General features: G+C 50.0%; 1 protein-coding gene across 2 annotated transcripts in view; it reads left to right on the top strand.

Annotated features, from left to right (window-relative positions):
- Nucleotides 1–630: 630 nt before the first annotated feature.
- TCEA3 (transcription elongation factor A3) overlaps nt 631–23,216 on the top strand; it is a 36,287-nt gene continuing 13,701 nt past the window's right edge. The window contains exons 1-5 of one of the 2 annotated variants that reach the window (XM_027625174.1): nt 633–978; nt 6,462–6,524; nt 7,274–7,379; nt 7,891–8,032; nt 15,428–15,490. In XM_027625174.1, coding sequence (XP_027480975.1) covers nt 910–978; nt 6,462–6,524; nt 7,274–7,379; nt 7,891–8,032; nt 15,428–15,490 — 443 coding nt within the window. In that variant the 5' untranslated portion in view covers nt 633–909. Of the gene's footprint in view, nt 979–6,461; nt 6,525–7,273; nt 7,380–7,890; nt 8,033–15,427; nt 15,491–23,216 lie in introns of both variants that reach the window. The other variant, XM_027625183.1, reaches the window with a different exon arrangement.

Genomic DNA, 23,216 nt, shown 5'->3' with positions numbered 1-23,216 from the left:
CTCTTCCCTGGTCTGCTGGGGACACTCGGAAGGTCCTTCCACGGGAACACAGATGTGCGCATAGCTGTGGGGGCACAATTCTGTGAACTTCCTTTCACCCAAGATGACCCCTCCAGACCCAACCCCACTGGGGAGGCAGTGGCCTGACCCTGAATAAATTAGGGGCCGCCCATGCACCTGGATTTCTCAAAGTTTTTCTTTGAGTATTTCAGTATTTCTCAAAGTTTGGTGCACCTAAGAATCTCCCAAACCCTGACTATTCCGAGAGCTGTCCTAGGGGCAGCCGCGCCTGGGGCACTTGGGGGAGCTTGTTAGAAACACAGAACCTCACTGCAGCAAACAAAGTAGATGGAACCAGGGGGCCTGGATACACGCGTGTACACAGGCCGTGCGCACGAATGACCGGTAGAGCGGAGCTGGATTTGACGATCGCGTACGAAATACGATCCGAGCGCTCCAAGTCGCCTGCACTTGGGCGCAGGCACGGAGCTGGGTCCGCCCGCTTGGAGCTGCGACCGCGCAGAGCTGCGGGAGCCAGGACTCCTCCCAGAGCGCTGGGGCACCCTCGGGCGCCCCGCTCACCGAGACAGCCTCTTGTGGCGGGGACCACGGCCTCCCCACTTGCCAAATCTCCTCCGGCAGAAGGGCCGAGGTGAAGGGCCCTCTCTGGAAGCCTCGTCCCTCTCGGGAGGCCAGGCCCGCCCGCACGGGCAAACTTTGCCCGGGCGAGTCCTTGAAGTCTATATTTAGTGCACGTCACCCCTCCCCCCTGCGGTTGCAAGGCGGGCGGGCCGACGGGGGTGTGAGGCAGAGCCCCGCCCCCGCAGGCGTGTGTGTCGTGTGGGTTTGGGGCCTTCGCGCCTCCTGCAGCCCCGGCGCCCCTCGCCCCGCCGGGCGTCGCGCGCCAGCATGGGCCAGGAAGAGGAGCTGCTGAGGATCGCCAGAAAGCTGGAGAAGATGGTGGCCAGGAAGAACACGGTGAGGCTGCAGAGTTTGGGCCACAGCCCCCGCCCCCAGGAGGCGCGGCGCGTGCGAGCCGGGAGTCCCGGGGGCGCGTGCTGGCTGGGCGCCCGGGAGGCGCGTGCGGGACGCCGGGGCCCGAGAGAGGCGCGGCTGGCGCAGGACGCAGCGCCCCTTGGGGACAGCTGAGAACCCCAGGGTGGGCGTGTGCCTGGCCCAGGGCGCGGGGCAGGATCGTGCGGGCCCCACGGACGAGGCTTTTTGCTCACGCCCCTCTGGACAAGTGGGGTTCAGGGGCCCTGGGTGGCTTGTGCAGGGCCCGGGAAAGCGAGCGAAGAGACCGAGTCCTGGAAAAGGACTTTCTCGGAGTCCGGGGACTCAAGGCGTGTGCAAAGTCCGGGGAGTGGTGGCGACAGCGGGGCGGGGGAGAAGGGGGAACGGCGGGGAGGGGGGTGGATTACAAAATCCTGGGTGGCCCGAGAAGGGGCAAAGGAACTTGAGCTGATGTGGGGTGCTGAGCCGCCTCTATCCCTCACCCCGGTAGTGGATCTGGGGTGGAGCAGCAAGGGACCGCGTATTCCACAACCTCACAGCTTGCGGGCTCCAGGAGCCGTTCTACTTGCAACTTTCCCTTAACTTGGCCGCAGGGTGGGGCCCCGGCGGGCGGGGGGCCGAACAGGTGCGGGGCAGCCACAGCGCCCTCAGGGCCCGCGGGGCGGGGGGAAGGGGGACTGGCTGTAGGCCTGGGCGGGGGGGTGGAGGGGGGAGCCGGACCCAGAGGAGAATCCAGACTGATGGCCCTACCTGCGGGGCCCTGGGCTCTCAGGCCAACTTGAAGTTAATGTTTGATCCTCACCATGATCTTTGCCTCAAGCTGGCGGCCATCAGGTTGCCTGGTCAGAGCAGACTTGGCCTTGGGTCTGGGAGGGCCTGGGCACACCGGAGAGGGAATAGAGGAGAGCCTGCGTAGCCCTTGAGACTGTCCCCCCACCTCACCCTGTGCCAAGGCCCTCCTAGTCCCACCATCCATAGCCCCGTCCTGGAGCCGGACCTGTCTTTCCAGCCCATTCTGTGACTCTGGGAGCTTGGGGAAAGATGGACCCTTAGGGGAAGCTTTAGAGCAGGGGAGAAGGAAGTCACTGGAGCCATGGGGTTTGTGAAGCAGCCCTAGAGTAGACACAGTGAGCGGGTGTCCGTATAAAGGCCAGAGTCTACCAGTTTCCTCACCTAAGAGATGAGACTCCTGGGAAGGAGTGACTCTGCGGGCAGTGGTGAGGGTGGAAGAGAGGTAAGGCCCTCGGGAGGACTTGTACGGGTGCTTGGTAAGAGTTAGAGAATGACACCTGCTTTGGGACAGCCAGGCGGGACACAGAAACCTGCGGAGTGCTGGGGCCCTATCACCCTTACACGCCCAGCCTCCCCTCACCCCCATTCCCAGGGCCTCCAAAACCAGTGGAACTGAGCCTTGCGCGTCAGAGGGCGCTTTCCCAGCTGGGAGTGGTGGAGCTCAGCCCCTGAATTCCACCTCACAGCCCTGCCCCTTGCTGACCCCGGGCTTGGACCAGCAGATTCTGGGCCGGGGGTGGGGGGGGGGTGGGACACGGACACCTGAGGAAAGGCAGTTTTGGGGGAGTAGAGCTCTGGCTGAGGAGGAAGGGATCTGCCCTGGCTTCCCCTCACCCCTTTTATGGCCCTCGGCTCACCACTCTGCTTTCCCTCTCGGGGCCTCAATGTCCTCTTCTGTGAAATGGGAAGAGGAAACCATGTCCCTGCGGGATGGATTCCTGTGGAAGTACCCAGCGCTCTTGCCAGGAAAGAGGCCAGACCGGCCGCAGGGTCTCTGTACCACAGAGCTCCTCCGCAGCCACGTCTGCGCCCAGGCTCTTGGCCGCATCTGGGTGGGCACAGAGCTCTGGGCCTGTGGCCGAGAGAGGCGGCGCCTGTCCTGGGAGCAAAAGTGAGCCCGCCCAGCAGTGGGTAGGGAGAGGAGGACACACTTCCTGTAATAAGACGGATCCTCCACGTTGCAGCTCAGGCCTGGGGTTCGCTGCCAATTACTGAAGTCCCAGCAACTTACTTAGGGCTTTTGTCCGATGCTGTGCGCATACAACTGAGGCAGCCTCAGACACACAGCTGAACACCAGCAGCCACAGCGACACATACACACAATTGCATAAAGCAAACACAGCTCCACGCACGCAGCCACACACCGCAGTAGCTGGACAAGCATCTACACACGTAACTGCATAGGAGACACGGCCACTGGCACTGACGTGACAGACACACTGACCATTATGTTTCCAGAAAGACACACAAACGTGTGCACAGCCACCCCCAAATGGCCACACTTAGCCACTCAGAGATTATAACACAGGCATCCTCCCACACAGACACACTGCTCGGAGCCGCGCACCCGCAGCTCCACGCGTGGACCAGAGGTACCGCTGGGTGCACAGCCCATCCCTGTACACGGAGCGGCATACCTGGCAACTCCCGCGCGGGCCTTTGTGAGCCCGGCTACAGCCGGGGCTCATGGCTGTTCTTCGGCAACACGACCCAGCTGTACAGTGTGACACACAGAGACACACTCACAGTGGTGAGCTGCAGCCAGCTTAAGGGCCACTTAATGGCCATTTTTCAGGAATTTTGCAAGCTGGTTGTGAAATACAGCCGTTATTTTATTTTCTTAATCGACGGTAGTTGACAGCCAACGTGACATTTAGTTTCAGGTGTATGACATAGTGATTCATCAGCTCTATACATTATGCCGTGCTCACCCCCCAAGTGTAGCCACCACCTGTTACCGTACGATGCTGTTAAAATGCCATTGACGTGGGGCCCCTGGGTGGCTCAGTCGGTTCAGTGCCTGCCCTCGGCTCAGGTCATGATCTCACGGTCCTGGGATCGAGCCCCACGTCGGGCTCTCTGCTCAGTGGGGAGTCTGCCTCTCTCATAATCTTTTAAAAAAAATAAAATAAAATACCATTGACTACATTCCCTATGTAGAGAGCCATTATTTTAAAAAATCAAATGATATACTTACAATTAAATAAGTTATATTAAAAACAAAGGTAATAAACACTCCAAAGTGTTTGTTCATCACTGCTAATTGTTTTACTACATTTCACTATCATCTGTCATCTAGAGCTGATGCACTTCGATTACATCAATACAGTGGAAACGGCATATGGTGTGTGTGGTTCTGCACATGTCCCAGTACCTCCTTTAGTTCAATGACAGCAGGTTGGTAGCTTGAAACTGGCCACAGGAGGACTATTGACACTGCAGAAATTGACAAACTCTACAAATCAGGTGGTTTTTTTCTTTGAGAACTGGGCATTAAGCATCGGGCGGCATACCACTGCCCTTACTCCTCTTGAGATTCCATAATTGTATACATCGAGGTAGCTGGGTGTCCATCTCGATGCAGTTTGTATCGTGGTAAGAGCCGAAGGGCCTGAGCTCGAATCCCAGTTCAATGCCTTGTAACTTGGGGCAAAGTATTTAATCTCCTTGTTTCTTGGGTTGCTCATCTGTGAAAACGGGGTAATAATTCGTTAAGAATTTGAGTAGTAAGAGTATGTACCTCGCAGGGCCAGTGTGACAGTGAAAGGAACTAATGCAGGTGAAGGACTGAGAGCAGGGCCCAGCATAGAGCAAGCCTTGAATTAGTGGCGCATGCAGAGTTGTATGCCCTCACGTTTATGAACGCGCACGCACATCCGCAGCTTACGCCTCCAAAAACGTACTACAAACCCAAGTTCCAAGGGAGGCTGAGGGCTGACAGAGGGCAGCCCTTGGGATGTGGCCCTGGCAAGGAAGCCTGGCAGGGCGGGGGATGGCAGCTGGAACCACACAATGATACCAGGGCAAGGGGCATGCAGGACACAGTCAGCTGGTGCTCCCCAGGGAGCCGATCTCAGGACAGGAAGCAGGGCTGGCCTCTGGGAAGCGGGTGTAGGAAGGAGAAGGCTGAAATGGGGCAGGGTTGCTCAGGGCCTGGCAGCCAGCAGATTTGCAGATCTGAGGCTCCTTTGCTCCCCTCCCCCTCTCCCTTCCCACCTCTGCTTTCTGCTTTACTCATTCACTCAGGGAGCGCTGAGCTGCGTGCTGAACCTTGAGGTTTCAGAGATTAAAACAGTCCTTCTTGCCCAAAAGAAATGAAAATATATGTCCATACAAGGACTTGTACACGAATGCTCCTAGCAGCTTTTTTGTGGTAGGCCCAAATAACTGGAAACTACCCCCAAAGTCCCACCAGCAGGTGAATGGATAAGCCAATTGTGGTGTATCTCCACGATGGAAAACGACTCAGTAATGAAAAGAATTATTGATCTGGGGTGCCTGGGTGGCTCAGTCGTTGGGCGTCTGCCTTCGGCTCAGGTCATGATCTCAGGGTCCTGGGATCGAGCCCCGCATCAGGCTCCCTGCTCAGCAGGAAACCTGCTTCTCCCTCTCCCTCTCCCCTTGCTTGTGTTCCCTCTCTCGCTGTGTCTCTCTCTGTCAAATAAATAAATAAAATCTTAAAAAAAAAGAAAAAGAAAATAATTATTGATCTACGCAGCAACATAGATGAATCTTAATTATGCAGAGTCAAAGAAGCCAGAGGAGAAAGCCCATCACAGTACTCTTGATATAAAATCCTTTAAAATGCAAGTGCATCTGGCGCCTGGGTGGCTCAGATGGTTAAGCGTCTGCCTTCGGCTCAGGTCATGATCCCGGGGTCCTGGGATCGAGTCCCGCATTGGGCTCCCTGCTCCGCGGGAAGCCTGCTTCTCCCTCTGCTTCTCTCTCTCTCTCTCCCCCTCTGTCTCTCATGAATAAATAAACAAAATCTTTAAAAAAAATAAAATGCAAGTGCATCTAGAGTGAGAGCAGAATAGTCGTGGCCTGGGCCTGGGTTTGGGGTGCAGGGAGGGAGGGATCACAAGGGGCACAGGGAAACTTTTGGGGATGACGGCTATGTTCTTCTCTTGATTGTGATGAGCGTTTCATGGGTGTATACAAACGTCAAACATGCAGTTTATTGCATGTCAGTTATATCTCAATAAAGCTATTAAGGAAAACAACACGACCCTCACCCTGCAGGAGCTCACAGTTGGGAAGTGGGGGCTGGGGGGAGATGAGGGTGCAGACACAAAAGCAGTAACAAGAAGCCATGAAGTAATTAATGTTAGAGGACGAGACGGGGAAGGGGGAGCATGCCCAGGAGAAGGAACAGCAGAACTGAGGCTGGGGCCAGGGGGCGTGGTTAGAGCTGGGCCCCGGCTCAGGGGGCACGAGGCCGGCTGGGTGGTGCGAGATGCAGTTAGGTAGCTGGGCTGGGGCAGAATCTTCTCCCTCTCTCCTCCCTCTTTCTGTCCCTTGCCTGTCCTTCCACCACTTGTCTACCTGTATCCTGTAGCTGAGCCATCTCCCCCTACCTCCCGCACCACACAGTGTCAGAAAGGGGCCTGGGGCAGAAGCCATGGCCTCCGTCCTCACCTTGTGGCCTCCCACAGGAAGGAGCCCTCGACCTTCTGAAGAAGCTGAATAGCTGTCAGATGTCCATCCAGCTACTCCAGGTGGGGCGGGGGTGGGAAGCCTTGGGGGCTGTGCCTGGGGGATGGGGAAGGCCTTCTGGGGAATAGAAAGACCTGGGGTAGGGGAGCCCTCCAAGGGTGGGGTCTGGGAGGGATTTCTGACGGGAGGGCTGGGGCAGGGGAGGCCTTGCGCTCTGAGGGTGGAGACTGAGGCACTTAGATGGGGGCCGGGTACCTTCCAAGCACAGGGGGCCCTCTAGGTCTGTGAGAAGGACTGATTTGCTTTCCTAAATACCCCAATCCCTAAGCCCCAGGCCTATGGGATCTGAGAGGCCAGTGGTCCAGGGAGAAGGAAAAGTTGCCCACTTTTAGATCCTCCTTTGTTGCCCACCGAACCCCCAAGCCTTACCAGAAGTTCTTGGCCCTGAAAAAAAATCAGCACAGAGCCAAGCTGTAGTCGCCAGGGCTGTGTCTTAAGCTGAAACTTGAACTCAAAGACACCAGGAGGTGGAAGTGGTGAGGGGTCCTCGGCCGCAGCCGAACCCACCACTACCTCAGCTTTTCACCGAAGCCATGGTCGCCGTCAGTGCCGGGGGCCGGGCCTTGGGCCCTGGACCTCACTGAGGGCTGCAGGTCAGGGCCTGTGTTACTACATTAGCCACGGCTCAGGGCCGGGGCTCTGGAGAGGCTGGGGCCGGGCACAGGGGGCGTTGAGCCAGGCCAGGCCTTGCCGGTTAGGGCAGTCCTGTGAGTCCACTGGAAGACCAGCCCCTGACCCTCTGGCTTTGCAGACCACCAGGATTGGAGTCGCCGTCAATGGGGTCCGCAAGCACTGCTCAGACAAGGAGGTGGTGTCCTTGGCCAAAGTCCTCATCAAAAACTGGAAGCGGCTGCTGGGTGAGAGGGGGCAAGGTCGACTTGGGCTGCGTGTTTCTCCCATCACCCGGGTCGGGACCATGCCTGGCTTATAGCAGGCGCTCAGTGCATGTTTGTCGAATGACTTAAGAAAAGACAGATGGCCTCTTAAGTGGGGAATGCCAGTTTTGGTCTACACACAGCAACATGTGTAGACGTGAGTTTTTGTGTACGTGTACGTGTGCCTCTATGTATGTATTTCCTTGTGCTTGCATGTTATATAGGGAGCACATGTCTATATATACGCATTTGTGTGAATATGGTCTGTGTGCAGATGTCTTTCTGTCCCCCTGTATGAATGTGGGTTTGCACGCACATGTGCATGTTTTATATGCATCTGTGTATGAATGTGTGTTTCTGTGTGTGTGCAGGTGTGTTGGGGGCATGTGCAGCTGTCGCTGTCCCTGCCCTTTGCCCCTCCCTCCCTGAAGTCGTGCTGGGTTCTGCAGAGACAGAGCTCAGTTTGAGAACGATGCCGTGCTTTCATTTGCAGACTCCCCTGGACCCCCCAAGGGGGAAAAAGGAGAGGAGAGAGACAAAGCAAAGAAGGAAAAAGGGCTCAACTACTCCAGCTGGAAGCCAGAGACAGGCCTTTCTCCACCGAGGAAAAAACGAGGCGAAGAGCCCAAAGACAGGTATTTTTCCTGGGATGGAGGGAAGGGGGCAGACACTTGTCATGTCCTCTGCCAGAGGCTCTGTTTATGTAACTTCGTTTAATCCTCATGCCCCAGGAGGAGCTACTGTTCTCATCTTCTATGGGGCCCCCTTGGGGAGGGTCTTCTTGGGCTCAGTCAGACAGACCTGTAAGACCCAAATAGGCCATCCCTGGCACGGGCTTCACCGAGAAGGACACCAGGGCACGAGGCGCAGTGTGCCAGCAGGGCAGGCCCAGGCCTTTCTCATCTGCTAGGGGACCACACAGCGTCCAGAGCTATTCTCGGTTCTACCCAGGTGCAGGGTAATGAGTCCACAATGGGGGGGGGGGGGCGGTGGTGAACCCCTGACTTAGAAGACAAAGCTGCCAGGATTCCAGCAGGATTCACTGTCCTCGGCGCAGCCCCCAAAAGCTATGGTTTTCCACTAATCATTTATATTTCATTCAGAGCCCCTCCTGTCTGGACATAATTTACCAATCAGGGCTCATTTGCTATAAGCAATGTTGCCTAGTAACACAGCTGACATCCCACCCTTGTCAGGGTTCCAGGTAAATGGGGCTAGGAACTCACTTAACCGTACAGAAAGTAAAGTGTTTTGTTGGCTCTCTATTCAACATTTTCATTTTGTGAGGAGGAAGCCGAAGGTTGGGGAGCAGGGACTTTCCCAAGACCACCCAGCTATTATGCGACTGAATGGGGTCCCATCTTTGTCAGACCCCCCAGAACTCTGCTGAGAATAGAAGAGTTGTCTGTCTCAACTCCATGCCCACTCCCCCTTGCCCACCTAGTCAGGGTCCCCCAAATTGCATGACTTCAGATAGACGCAAATGCCTTATCCATGATAATAGATAAAAGTCCATGTATAAATAAATCCTACCCGATCCCTATGTGACTAGAGCACTTAATTCCTCAGGTGGGTGGAAGAGGTTTGCATTTGTTCACCTGATAGGTAAGGAGGCAGTTTTAGATAATACTGAATAGTATCTGATGGTAGATAATAGTAGGTATTATATATGGATAATATCATCCGTGATATATCAACATTTTTAATGAACATACCTTTTGACCCAGTATAGCCACTATAAGGAATTCATTTTAAGGAATTAACCAGATTAGGGGCCCCTGGCTGGCTCAGTCGGAAGAGCATGGGACTCTCGATCTTGGGGTTTTGAGTTCAAGCCCCACGTTGGGTGTAGAGATTACTTTAAAAAAAAAAAGGAATTAACCAGATTAAAGCATAAAGACTACATGTTGTATGTGTAACATATTTCTGCTGGCATTTCTGAAACATTTTTAATCTCTGAATCCTTTTTAAATGAATGTTTATTATAATCCTATAAAACAAGTGTTTTGCAGAAAACACGTTAGGGATTGATGCTGTAGAAGGAAAGATCTCACCCAGGAGGGAGACATACCTCTACCATGATACTTCCAGTTTGGGCTGTTCAAATAGCTGTGGGGCAAGGATCCTAAATATCCTTCCACGCACAGAATAGTCCCACACATTGAAAAACCACTTATTATGTTCAAAAAGCTGATAGGGTCTCCATGGAGAGGCAGTGCTGGGTAAAAAAAAATTTAATGACATGGGAAAATATTCACTGAGTATTAAGAGAAGCTGTGCGTATGATGTAGTACATATAGTATGATTCCATTTTTATAAAAATTAAGTAAGTGAGGGGCACCTGGCTGCCTCAGTCAGTACAGCATGTAACTTTTGATCTTGGGGTGGTGAGTTCAAGGCCCATGTTGGGTGTAGAGTTTACTAGAAAAAAAAATAAGTTAAAAAAATTAAATGAGTTTTATATATATGGATAGGAAAAAAGTTGAGAAGGATATATACCAGGATGGTAATAGTGATTATATCTGGGTGGTAGGATTGAGAAGGTTTTTTTCCTTCTTCTTTTTGCAAATTTGTGTCTTTCTTATTTTTTTCCAATAAATATGTACTAATTTTTAAATAAGAAAAAAATAATGAAACTGTTTTTTTAAAAAACAGAAATACATCTGTGTGATTATAATTAAGAAGAGCTTCATATTCTACTACAATAAAATTTTAAAATCTGTATTGTTGAGTTTCTTTTCACAGTGATCCTGTGTAGCTTTGAAATCAGAACAAATAATACCATTTAAAAAATAAACAAGTAAACAAGTAAAAATCTGTTGTAGAAATAATGGAAAATATGGAGAAGAGGGGGAAAAAAACACCCACATTCTCACCACCCAAAGACAGTCACTCAATATTTTGGTATATGGTTTTTCTTTCTATTCCCTCTTTGGCTGACTTTCTATATAGTTTATCAACCAATTTTATAGGCTGCTTTCTAAAATGCAATACTTGTCAAAGGGTTCTGTAATCTTTGTTGTTGTTGTTCCGTTCCTTTCATTGTGTTCATTTTGTATTTCTATCCCACTTGGAGAAATCCTTACGGACATTTAACTTTTCATATGGCGTGTTTTGCTTTCGCAAAGGGGTGAGAAGCTTGGCTGGCAGGGAGCCCCTGCGCCTCTCCACGGTACCCAGTGCGGAGTTAACGTTTCCTGAATACCGCTCCCTAGGCCACCTGTTACCAGTGCCTTCCCTGTGTTCATGCTGTGGCTGGTCTGGCCACACCGGGAGCCGGCTCTGAGCACCCTGGCCAATGAAGGGCCAGGATGGGGAGGGGGTCTTATGAGATGAAATTCAAAGACTAGAGGCTGGACCATTGGGAGAGTATGCCAAATGGGACATGGGACCGACTAACCTGTAGAATAGGGACTATAGGCATCTGGGTAAAGTGACAGCCTGAACACGTGCATTTCCTTTTGCTCCATCCCAGAATCTCACTAAATGATCATTAAAGGGATTTTTTTTTTTTTTTTTTAAGGCCTACAAGGATGCCAGGTATGGGAGAGGAGACGATTAGAGAGCAGAAAGCCAAGTTCTGGGCTGAACTTGGTCACTTATTCACACCCTTAGTCTCTGAGATTCAGTATTGTGGCCTGAAAAATGGGCATCCCTTTCTCAGTTTTTTTTCCTCTTAAAAATAAAATGTCTTATTTGTAATATATTTTAATTATATTTATTGTTTTAATTTAACTTTTGTATTATATTTATTTTATTATACAGGTAGTTACTTGCCCATTGTAGAAAGTTTTAAAAATACAAATAAGAAAATAGAAAAAATCCATTGTCTAGAGACAAGCACATATAATCATGTATAGTAATCCTGTATTTAAATATATATATATCGTTTATGGGCGCCTGGGTGGCTCAGTCTATTGAGCATGTGACTCTTGATTTTGGCTCAGGTCATGATCTCAGGGTTGTGAGATCGAGCCCTGGATCGGGCTCTATGCTCAATGCAGAGTCTGCTTGAGATTCTCTCTCCCTCTCCCATTGCCCCTCCCCCCTCACGCTCTCTAAATAAATACATACATACATAATAAATATATATATCATTTATGTAATCATATATATCCTTCCAGACTTTTTTGCATGCATCATCACTACTCCTAGAGTACTTATTGTGTCAATAACATGGGGTTGTATTCTATATATTATTTTATAACTTTTCACATACATATATTTATTTCAACGGTAAGGCACGTTTAGTGTAAAAAGTTTAGAAACTCAAACACAAAAGAAAATAACAGAAGTAACCACTGTTAACATTTTGTTGTGTACCTTTCTCATGCTTTTTTTTTTTTTTTTTTTTTTAGTGAGGGGTGAGGGGCAGAAGGAGAGGGGGAGAGAGAATCTTAAGCAGGTTCCATGCCCAACGTGCAGCCCGATGAAGGGCTTGGTCTCATGACCCTGAGATCATGACCTGAGACGAAATCAAGAGCCAGACACTTAACCGACTGAGCACCCCTACATTTAACAACAACTTGACCATTCTTCTGCGACATTAAGTTGTTAATGCTGGTTTACTTTTTGCTGTGAAATGAAGCTGTCACTGGGACCAAGCAGGGAATGAGGAGGTTGTCTCCCCACCTTGTAGGGAAAGTTAGCAGGAGTCCAATTTCAACTCTGTTGGTGAACTTCTTTTCTTTTTAGTTTCCTTAATGATGTTTCACTATCATTATTTATTATATAAACACTAACCACATTAGTGATACTTAAAATTAAAATGAGGGGCGCCTGGGTGGCTCAGTCGTTAAGCATCTGCCTTCCGCTCAGGTCATGATCCCAGGGTCGTGGGATCGAGCCCCGCACTGGGCTCCCCGCTTGGCGGGAGGCCTGCTTCTCCCTCTTCCACTCCCCCTGCTTGTATTCCCTCTCTGGCTGTGTCTCTCTTTGTCAAATAAATAAATAAAATCTTTGAAAAAATAAATACATAAATAAATTAAATTAAAATGAGGCCTGGCTGGCTCAGTTGGAAGAGCACACAACTCTTGATCTCGTTGTGAGTTCAAGCCCCATGTTAGGTGTAGATGTTACTTAAAAATAAAATCTTCAAAATAAAATAAAAATGAAAAATAATTTGTCCACAGTGTGCCACTTCCAGCAAATGAAACAGCTTTTGGACATTCTCTTCCCTCCCATATAAGCAGATGCGTCTGCTTATATACAGAATTTTTCCATTCCTATAGGCAGAATGTACAATTACGTCCCTGTTTATTTATCTTCTTATTGTATTCTAAGCATTTTTTCTTGTTCCTATTTTTCATCATGATCACTTGCAATAACTGCAGATATTTCTGGTTTGCTCTAAAAAAAAGGAAAGCAATGAAGAGGAGTCCCAGGGGTTGAGGCTCATGCCTTCCCTTCTTTCTTCTACTGCAAGAATTCCAGCTTCCCACTCTGGCCTGCACCTGTCTGTCCCCGTGGGGCATCGGGGAGGAACCCTGCAGGGGAACTCCCAGGGTCCAGCGAGGGATTGGAGGGGCATGGGAAGAAGGGTCTCTCCTCCCCTCTCCCTCTCTGCTGCCTCCCCCTGTGTTTAAGCTGGGGGTGAAGGTCTGGAGCCAAATGGATCTGCCCACGGGATAATCAGGGCTGGCCCCTGAAGCTGCCTTACCCACTGTCTCCCACACCACCTGGAGGATGAGGAGGAAATCTGTGCGGGGAACATTGCACAACCTGGGAAACCAGAAATCAGGCGCCTAGGACTACGGAGGACTTCTATGTTCTGAAAACTGCTGTAGGGACAGAAACGTCTTCTTCCCAGCCAGCCCCTGGACACAGATGCTTTTCTCCCCATTTGACGGGGGAGGGAACACATACTCAGAGAAGATGACTTGCCCAGGGCAGGGCTGGGATTGCAACTCTGGCCACTGCCTCCCTTTTTAGAATACCTGTTATGTGTGCTTGTGTGCGCGTCGGAAAGGAACTGGAAAGAACGACCTCTAACAATGGTTACCAGTGGGGATCTTTCTTTTCCCACTTTTTTAGTTTTTATATTTCTGTATCGGCTGACTCCACGGCATTTGGCAGCAAATATTTATACAGCACCCACTTTGCACTAGGCACTCTTCTATTGGCCTGAAATAAGCCAGTGAACATATTAGATTGGATTCCACAGAAGCAGACCCTGAAACACAGATTCAAGTGCAAGGAGTTTACTTGGGAAGTGATTTCAGAAAATGCAGAGACAGGAGTGAGGGACGTGAGACTGGGAAGGGAAGGAAGCCAGCCCAGGGTGTATTAGTGGGCAGGCTACTGCTGTGGTCAACCAGGGCTTAAATCCTGCTGGGGAACTCTGGGTGACCGTGGAGAACACACCTCGGGTTCACCCTCTTGAGGGCTGAGGACGCTGGGGTGTTTATCCACCAACTCCTATGTGTCTGGTTAAAGGCGGCTCCTGGGGTCCTTAACTCCTCGGCACTTCCGGCCCTCCGGCCGGCTGGCACTGGCTGGCACGGAGAACTCCCTCGGGCACAGTCGGGGGGGAGCCCACAGCACAGAGCCTTTGGGTCCCAGTGCACTGGGAGAGTGAGTGCCCGAGGGGATGTGGACTCCCCAGGGAGAGTGAACAAACCCCGCCAAACTCTGTGCTTGCAGAATTTACATGGGAGCTGGTCAGATAATGTACATGATAAGTAATAGTTAGAAGGGGATGCCTGCACTGGACTTAAAAGGAAGTCTGGGGGGGCACCTGGCTGGCTTAGTTGGTAGAGTGTGCGACTGTTGATCTCAGGGTCGTGAGTTCCAGCCCCGCGATGGGCACCGAGATTCCTTTAAAAAAAAAAAAAAAAGGGAAGCCTGGGTAAGTGAAATGGGGAGTGATGGTTACAATTCACAGATTAATTTTATAAAACTAATAAAAGGGGGAAATGTAATCATAAAGAGAATGTAGTAGCTACATGCCTTTTAGAGAATAGAAACAAATTTTCACTTCTGATCCCATCACCCTAATATAGCCATGGTTGTATTTTCTTTCTTTTTTTTTTTTTAAGATTTTTTTTTTAAGTAATCTCTATACCCAACGTGGGGCTCCAACTTACTACCCGAGATCAAGAGTCACATGCTCTACCAGCTGAGCCAGCCAGGAGCCCCGATGGCATTTTCTTTTAATCTTTCTTCCTCCTAGGCATTGGTTTTCTTGTGTGACTTTATAAATAGTATACATCTAACTTTGTGCGCTATTTCACTTGCCATTTTTTTTTTTAAGATTTTATTTATTTGACAGAGAGAGACATCAGCGAGAGAGGGAACACAAGCAGGGGGAGTGGGAGAGGGAGAAGCAGGCTTCCCACAGAGCAGGGAGCCCGATGCGGGGCTCAATCCCAGGACCCCGGGACCATGACCTGAGCCGAAGGCAGACGCTTAATGACTGAGCCACCCAGGCGCCCCTCACTTGCCAATTTAACACAGCTCTACTATCTCCAAAATCTGTGTGCCTCTCTCCACTTCTCCTAAGTAAGGTGCCTGCAGGGGAGACTAAAGCTGATCTTCTCCACTCCTCGGCTCCTCCGGAGATTAGGCGGTCCCAGAAATGCCAGTCTCCAAGGATTCCAGCTAGCCAAGGCTTGCCTGACAGCAAGGAGGAGGGGAGCCTGCTGAGAATTATTTATTAATAATTAATAATTAGTAATGCAAATTAAAGGTGTGGGGGTGGTAAGTTCGAGCCCCAGTTTGGGTATGGAGATTACTTAAAAATAAAAATCTTTCCAAAAAAACAATAGTAATACATGGCATAATACACGTAATGTATACGGCACGTATTAGGCCTCCTTCCCTTGACTGCTTCATTTGCTGGAGGGTCCGTGCAGGTGAGCAGCCCACACTACCTGCAGCTTCGTCTCCAGACAGCCGTGGTCCAGGTGGGTTCCATCACTCTCAGCCCAGCAGGCCTGGCTCCCAGAAGCTTTCTCCCCAGCCTCTGAGCTTTCTAGATCAGTCCTGGTGCTAGCTTACAAGAATCTCATCTCCAATTTCTCTTCTTTCAGGAGAGACTCTGTGGACTCCAAGTCTTCAACCAGCTCCTCTCCAAAAAGGCCATCGATGGAAAGGTAAAAAAAGCTTCTCCGTCCCAGAAGTCCTGTTCAGCATGCGTCCCCATCTCTGCTTTCATGGAAGAAGCCCTGGGGCTTCTTTGAGGAAGCCTCAAACATTATGTTGCTTGCCAACTCTAGGACCCACACAGTAAGACTGAATGGGACCCTGAATCAGAGGGATGGCTCCTTCACTGGGGTGGCTGACCAGTCACTGTTGCCCCATCGATATCCAGGGAACATTCTCAAGGTCAAGTTGAACCCAGTGAGGACAGAGGTCTTGAGAGCTTATCCCTGGAGTGGGATCTCTGGCTTTAGTCACCCGAAATGGCATAAGTCATCGAGTTATTTATTCATCAAATATTTATTGAGGGGCAGCTATGTGCCAGGAACTGTTCTAGATGCCAAGGATACAGCAATGAACAAAAGAAAAATCTCTACGGTCATGAGGCCTATATTCTAATAAGGGGTGACAGGGAATCCACAGAATAAGTAAATCAGGCAATGATTTAGAAGGGGACGCGCACTGTGGAGACAACAGAGCAGAGTGAGGGGGGTTGGGAAGGATGGTCATCAGGGTGGTCAAGAGAGCCCTCTTTGAACAAACCCTTCATTAGCCATGCAGATAGCGGGGTCATTCTAAGCCCGGGACCCTGGGTGGCAGGGTCAAGAAGCAGGGAGGTGCCAGGGCCGGAGTGAGTAAGTGAGGCGAGAGAATTGTGGCTCTGGAACAGGAATCACCAGAGGGAATTTTTCGGAATGCCTTTGGCTGTGAGCTGAGAATGGGCTGTCGGGGCCAAGGGCGGGAGCAGAGCCCAGCCAGGACGCTATTCAATAATTCAGGCAAGATATGACGGTGGATTTCCCGACAGACTGGGGAGTGGGGGTAGCAGAGAATATCAAGAGTCAAGATGACTCCAAAACTTTTCTCTTGAGCCCCTGCAAGGGTGGAATGGGGAAGACCGTGTGTAAATCAGGCTGCAGCAGGTGATGCAGAGCTGAGGTCTGGAAGTGTTGGGTTGTGGAGGGGTGTCCTAGTCATTCAGGTGGAGAAGTTGAATAGGCACTTGTTATACCAAGTTAGAATTCAGGAAGAACATCGGGGTTAGAAATCTAAGTTTCAGACTCATTAGTATGGATTGTTTGAAGCCATAAACCTTGAAGAGATCGCTAAGGAGAGATTGTGACTGAAATAGAGAGCGTGCGCTGTGGTCCGGGGGGAGGTTAGGGCTTCGACATACGACTCTATGGAGGACACAAACATTCAGTCTGCAATGGGAGAGAGGCAGGAGCACGACAGCATTTAGTCGGCAGGGGCCAGACATGCTAAATGTCCTGGAACATGAAGGACAACCCTGCATAATGAAGGATTGTTCTATCCCAAAAGGAAACACTGACCACTAGTCCAGTTCTGGGTGTGATGTTATAATAAAAACATTTCGTGTTTGTGTAAGGATTTATACCTCCATATTCCTTTCATGACTTTGCCTTGTGACCTTGAAGTCTCCTGACTCCCTCCTCTAAATCCTTTTTTTTCTGAAGGTCAGTCAAGCAGAATATGTTTGTCCTTAGAGCAGCTGTGCCATTTCCTGCTGGTTCCAAATTGGGGGTGGGGAATCCAAAGAAACACAAGCAAGTCTTGTAAATCCACCTCATCTACTACCCAGACTGTTTCCTGCACTCTCTACCTCTCGATTTCATCTTTCTCCTCCATCCATCCATCCTTCCATCCATCTGATGAGCACGTTTGTTGAGCACCTCCTTGCAAACCTAACATGCTCCAAAGACCAAGGTCATGTGCACACAGTAGGTGACTACTGGAGACCACGGCAGACTGGAGGGTACCTGTCTGTCTGAAGGGGGCACTCACTATCCAGCCCAGCTGTCTGTTGCTGGAAATGCAGGCCCTGCATGCCTTGTCTTCCTATTTTTTAAGGAAAGCTAGACATCTAGATGTTCATATGAAACTCCCAATCTTAAATATGGACAATGTATTCATATTTTTCTGAGACACAGTAGGGCAAACAAAATACATTTGGAGCCCACCAGGTGCAGCCTCTAAGCCCAGGCAAAGATTTAAACTCATGATCTCTGCCTTTATACAGCAAATCACTAACATAGAGGCAGACACCAAAATGCTTTTTGTTTTTGTTTTCCAAATGCTTTTTTTAAATGTTTTTCAAAGGTATAACATTCGATGGGAACATAGGAAGAGAGTCTCAATATAACTTCCATTATCATGGAAGATAATATATTTGTGCTCAGAATTGAAAGATGAGAAGGAGTTTGTCTGGTAGACAAGTCAAGAGAGGGCTTGCGCGGCAGTGGGACTGGAACATGCAAAGGTGTAGTAATATGAGTGAGCGTGATGCTCTGGGAACTGTAGCTGGGGCATCAGGGAGCAGACCGCGAAGGGCACCACTGTGACAAGGAGGAAGGTTGCCCTTTACCAACTGCCCTTAGGACCCAGCTGTCTGAATTGTTGACTTTTCACCCAGCAGCTAGGCTTGCCTGGCGGTGTAGTAACCGCAGTGTCCTCGAGGTGGCGCGCAGGAGCCCCGAGTGGGCCGCCAGGTGCCTCAGCTCCGACCTGGGGCGGGAGACTTTTTCTAAGGGCTTGGTGATGTCAGATCGCAGGCTGGGGGGGCTGGCGCTGGCACATCCGGGGAGCAGAAGGAAGCTGTTGATAAATCCGACGCCCCACCCCCACCCCCGCCAGTGATGCCCTCTCTGCAATTTGTCGCACTTCCAATCGTGTGCACTGAAAGCAAAATGAGCCTGGCTGCCTGAAATGCACCAAGACAGGAATACCAGCCAGCCAGCCAGCTCCTAGCCAAGAGGAGGGACCAGGGCTGGGAGTGCCCTGCCCGGAAGGTGGGGGGAAGAAGGCAACAAGCAGCCTAACCTAGCCTGGGTTAGGGGACCCTGGAAAACTCTCTGCCTTGTAGGGACACAGTGAGATGTGTTGAAAAGAATTTGGAGGGTGCCTGGGTGGCTCAGATGGTTAGGCGTCTGCCTTCAGCTCAGGTCATGATCCCGGGGTCCTGGGATCGAGTCCCGCATCGGGCTCCCTGCTAGGCAAGGAGCCTGCTTCTCCCTCTGCCTCTGCCTCTGCCTCTCTCTCTCTCTCTGACTCTCATGAATAAAAAAAAAAAAAAAAAGAATTTGGAAGGCAGGCAGATCTCGGTTTGTGGTGTAACTCTGCCATTTGCTGGTTGGATGACCTTGGACAAGTCAGTTCAGCTCTCTGAACCTCAGTCTATTGATCTGTAAGATGGGGATAATTATGACCCCCTTTCCAGGTCATTATGAGGATTAAATGAGGTATCAAAATGCTTAACACTCTTCCCAACCCATATAAATTCTCAATCAGTGCATAATGCTTCGTAATAATACTCACACTTAATGTGGCAAACTAGGTAAATTACCTAACGCTTCATTACTAGAATTCTTTTTTTTTAAGATTTTATTTTATTTATTTGACAGAGAAAGACACAGCGAGAGAGGGAACACAAGCAGGGGGGAGTGAGAGAGGGAGAAGCAGGCTTCCCGCCGAGCAGGGAGCCCGATGCGGGGCTCGATCCCAGGACCCCGGGATCATGACGTAAGCCGAAGGCAGACGCTTAACGACTGAGCCACCCAGGCGCCCCTCAGTACTAGAATTCTCCTCGGTGCTTTAATCCTCTCAGAAACTCTGTAAGATGGGTACTGTTGTCATCCCCATTACTAGCCCAGGGTCACAGAGCTACAAAGTGGTGGTGTCAGGCCTTGAGCCTTGGAGTTCAGCTCTGGAGCAGCTTGGGTTCTTAATAAATATACCACCTCAGTGTAGGCATTCCCCAGACAAAAGCTGTTGTTTGTTATCATGCGTCCTTCCAAGCAGCATATGCTCCAGGCTCCCCTGTAGGGTCCCCACTGGTGAGTCCTAGACGTTGAGGATATGGTGATGGGACACGCAGGTCAGTGAGGGCCAGCGCCAGGAAGAATCTGGGGCTCCATCACAGTTGGAGATGGGCTGACCTGGGTGGTGGGAGTTGACAGACACTGGCTCAGAGAGAGATCACTCTCTTAATCCCAAGGAGTAGGGTCACTAGCCTTCCAAAGAGGACCTGTCACCCCCCAATTCAGCTCTACCTAGGCCCCCTGGATGTGCCTTTCATCTCTTTGTGGCCAGCTCCCTCAACCCATCTTATATTCATGCACTCAACAAAGATTCATCAAGTGGTGGTCCAGAATGTTGTTCCAGGTGCTGGAAACAGTGGTGAACCAGCCAAAGGGGTCCCTATACTCTGGAGATGGAGGCAGACAATGCTTATAAACACACAAGTTAATTCTAGACTTGGATAAGGGCGATGAATGAGGTCACGTGCTAGGGAGTTACAGGGCAGGAATAGGCTGCTTGGCCGGGCTGTTTGGGGGAGACCTCCCTGAGGATGTGATATTGGAGCTGAGACCTGACTGGAGGGAAGAGGACCAGTCCTAAGAAAATCTGGAGGAGGAAGAGCCTTCCCGGAGGAGGGAGCAGCCAGTGCAATGGCACTGTACAGGGTGGGAGTAACCGGTGTATTTAAGGAAGAAAAAGAAGCAGTGCGGTGGCGGGGGGGGGGGGGTGCGGTGGCGGGGGGGGGCTTCCATGAACTGATTAGATCAGAGGGGAGGTAGGGGCCAATGTCAGGGGGCTGGGAGGCCATGGTGAAGAGTTTGACTTTATGCTGAAAATAATTGGAAGCCATTAGAGGGTCAGAAGCAGGGAGTGATGAGATCTGCTGTGAGTTTTTGAAAGCATTCCCCAGGCTTCTGTGTGGCAAATGGATTGTAAGGGGGGCAAGAGGATGCCGGGAGACCAGCTTTTGGGCTATTATGGGTGAGAGCCCAGTGGCCAGGACCAGGTTCGGGTACGGGGAGATTCCTTCTGATTGCAGGCCGCCCCTTAAGCTCTAGAGTTTACACCCTTCCCAGCCCTCCCTCACCCACACCTTTCCCTCCCACTGAAATCTGACTCCAGCAGAGAGCAGGTTGGAGCTCAGGTTCCCCAGCCCTGTGCCCGGCTGCCAGGCCACTCACTTGTCAGGCAGGGTTGGGTCGAATCCAGGGTAAGTTTATCTAGAACAGAAAGGTTCAAACTGCATTTTTAAAAATAAATAAAAGCTAAGAAATCCCTTTGGACAAAATTTTTCGTAATTCAAAATATAAACCTTACAAGAGCAGAGCCTTCCCTCCCCAGCCCATCTCAGTCCTGAGGCAGCACTGAGGCACCTTTGAGGAATCTCAAGGTTCCAGAGAACACAAAATTCCCAATGATCCAAGGGTGTCTGTGGTGACAGAGGGCATCCAAGTTCAAGCCAAACAGCAAAGGCTGAGGAACAAGAAGGTCTTTGGCAGAATTTACATTGAAGAGTACCCAGCAGGATGTTGGATGTTGGGTCTTGTAACCCCAGATTTTTAACAATGGAAAGCTTAGGCTACTCAGCCTCACTCTCAGACCAACTCCTTGGACCTGACTTTTCAGAAGCCCAGCATCATCTTCCTGAAGGGAAGAAGGGCTTCCATAGCTCCAGAGCTGTCTGGTGCAGCTGCCAAGGCTGTGCACTGTACAACTCCAGAAGGTACCCAGCTGACAATATGAATGGCACTCCCTGGAATTAAGAAATGCAGCAGCCCTTTAAGACCTTCCATAAGGGCTTAGTGTGTTAAGACTCTGGAGTGGAGGAAGGGACCTTCATTTCTTCAACTCTCACGCGTCAGTTTTTCCTAGGAGGCCTGAGAGCTGGCTGGCTGGCTGATCCTGCTGGTTACTGAAAGAGATGAAGGTGGAGGCTTCTTGACTGCCTGGCCCCCACCCCAAGAGTAGTGTAGAAGCAGCTCTGAAAGGGAGGGAGTTGTGCAACTATCACTCCATCCTCTCATCTGTGAAATGGGGCCGGGAACTTGCAACTCTCAGGGTTATGGAGAGGAAGAAATAGTAAACAGGCGGTAAAAGGTGGCTTTGGCTTTTGCCTTCCTTAACAAGCCCCTTAACAAGTTCTGTCCTTTCTCGCCAGCCCCCTCAACCCTCACCCTCCAGCTGCCTCAAGCCCCTCAACATTGCCCGTGCAAACCATGGGTTTCGCACTTCTGTGCATTTCTGCCAAGACTGCATCTTCCCGTCCACTCCTCCAGTGGCCAACTCCTACTCCCCATCCCTTGTGGAATTTGTTGAACTGAATTGCACTGCAGTGTGGAACCTCTTGGAGCTTTCTTAAGCCATGCAGTTATTAAGGGCTGCCATTGTGATACTGATTGGCACAGGTCACCACGGGATGCGGGAGGATGCCTCTTCCATCGCCCAGCACTCTCTTTGCAAGGACTTGAAAGGGACCAACAACAGTTGGAGTCTGAGCTTCAGCCTAGTTTTTTTTTTTTGGTTGCATGTATCAGTACTTCTTTTTTTTTTAAGCTTTTTTATTGTGATAAAATATATATAACAAAATGTGCATTTTAACCTTTTTTTTCCAGCGTAAGAAAAAAGATATTTTATCATTTTGAATGCATTGATTTACCAAATATATAAAACAGATTAGTTATCACTGCATATCTCAAGTTATGGTTATTCTTATTTCATGAACTTCCTAGATGGATTTTTTTATTGTGTCAAAATACACATAACATGAAATTTAGCCATTTTAACCACTTTTAAGTGTATTGTGGCCAAAGTGACTGTATTGGGAGATGGAGCCTTTATGGAGGTAATTAAGGCTAAATGAGGTCGTGAGGATAGAGCCCTGATCCAAAAGGATTAGTGTCCTTACAGAGACACCTGAGAGTTTGCTTGCTCTCTGCCATGTGAGGACCTAGCAAGAAAGTCTACAAGCCAGGAAGCGAGCTCTCTCCAGAAAACTGAATTGACCAGCACCTTGATCTTGGACTTCCCAGTCTCCAGATCTGTGGGAAATATCTAGTGTACAAACCACCCAGTCTATGGTATTTTGTTATAGCAGCCCAAGCTAGGACACATGGTTATCCTGCCAATCATCTGTATATATATTTGTGGGTTTTTAAACCCAAACCAAAATGAGATCGTTTTTGTTTTTTTGTTTTTTTTTTTTAGGATTTTATTTATTTGTCAGAGAGAGAGAGAGCGAGCGCACAAGCAGGGGGAGCGGCAGGCAGAGGGAGAAGCAGGCTCTCCACTGAGCAGGGAGCCCAACGTGGGACTCGATCCCAGGACCCTGAGATCGTGACCTGAGCCAAAGGCAGATGCTTAACTGACTGAGCCACCCACACATCCCTAAAATGAGATCATTCTTAGGCAGTATATCGTGGGAGTTAAGAGTAGACTTTGGAATCAGACAGACCTGGGTTCAAATCTCAATGGTGTAATACTGTGTTTCCTCATCTGCAAACAAGAAGGAGAACAGTATCTACCTCCTAGGATTGCTTTGAGGATTAAATTAGAAAATGTTCCTAAAGTGCCTGGCACAGTGCCTGGCACATGGTAAAAGCCAGCCCTCTTCAGTGGTGGTAAATTCACCATTCACTAGACTGTCAGCTCCTTGAGGGATGGAGCTTTCCTGACTTGTCTGCTTTAGCCCTTGTTCCTAGCACATGACCTGCAGAATAAGGGCCTAATACGTATTCACTGAATGAGTGAGTAAATGGTTCAATGAGAGGGTAGAGAGAGCAGTTAGCACGGTGTCTAATGGATCATAGTGTAGTTTCGGGCAGTGTTACAATGTTCGGTAACCTGCAGAGCAGAGTGGTTGGT

The sequence above is a fragment of the Zalophus californianus genome, chromosome 4 (assembly GCF_009762305.2).
Source record: "Zalophus californianus isolate mZalCal1 chromosome 4, mZalCal1.pri.v2, whole genome shotgun sequence".
Taxonomy (NCBI): domain Eukaryota; kingdom Metazoa; phylum Chordata; class Mammalia; order Carnivora; family Otariidae; genus Zalophus; species Zalophus californianus.
Note: the sequence above shows the minus strand (reverse complement) of the source record. Positions and strands in the feature narration are given on the sequence as shown.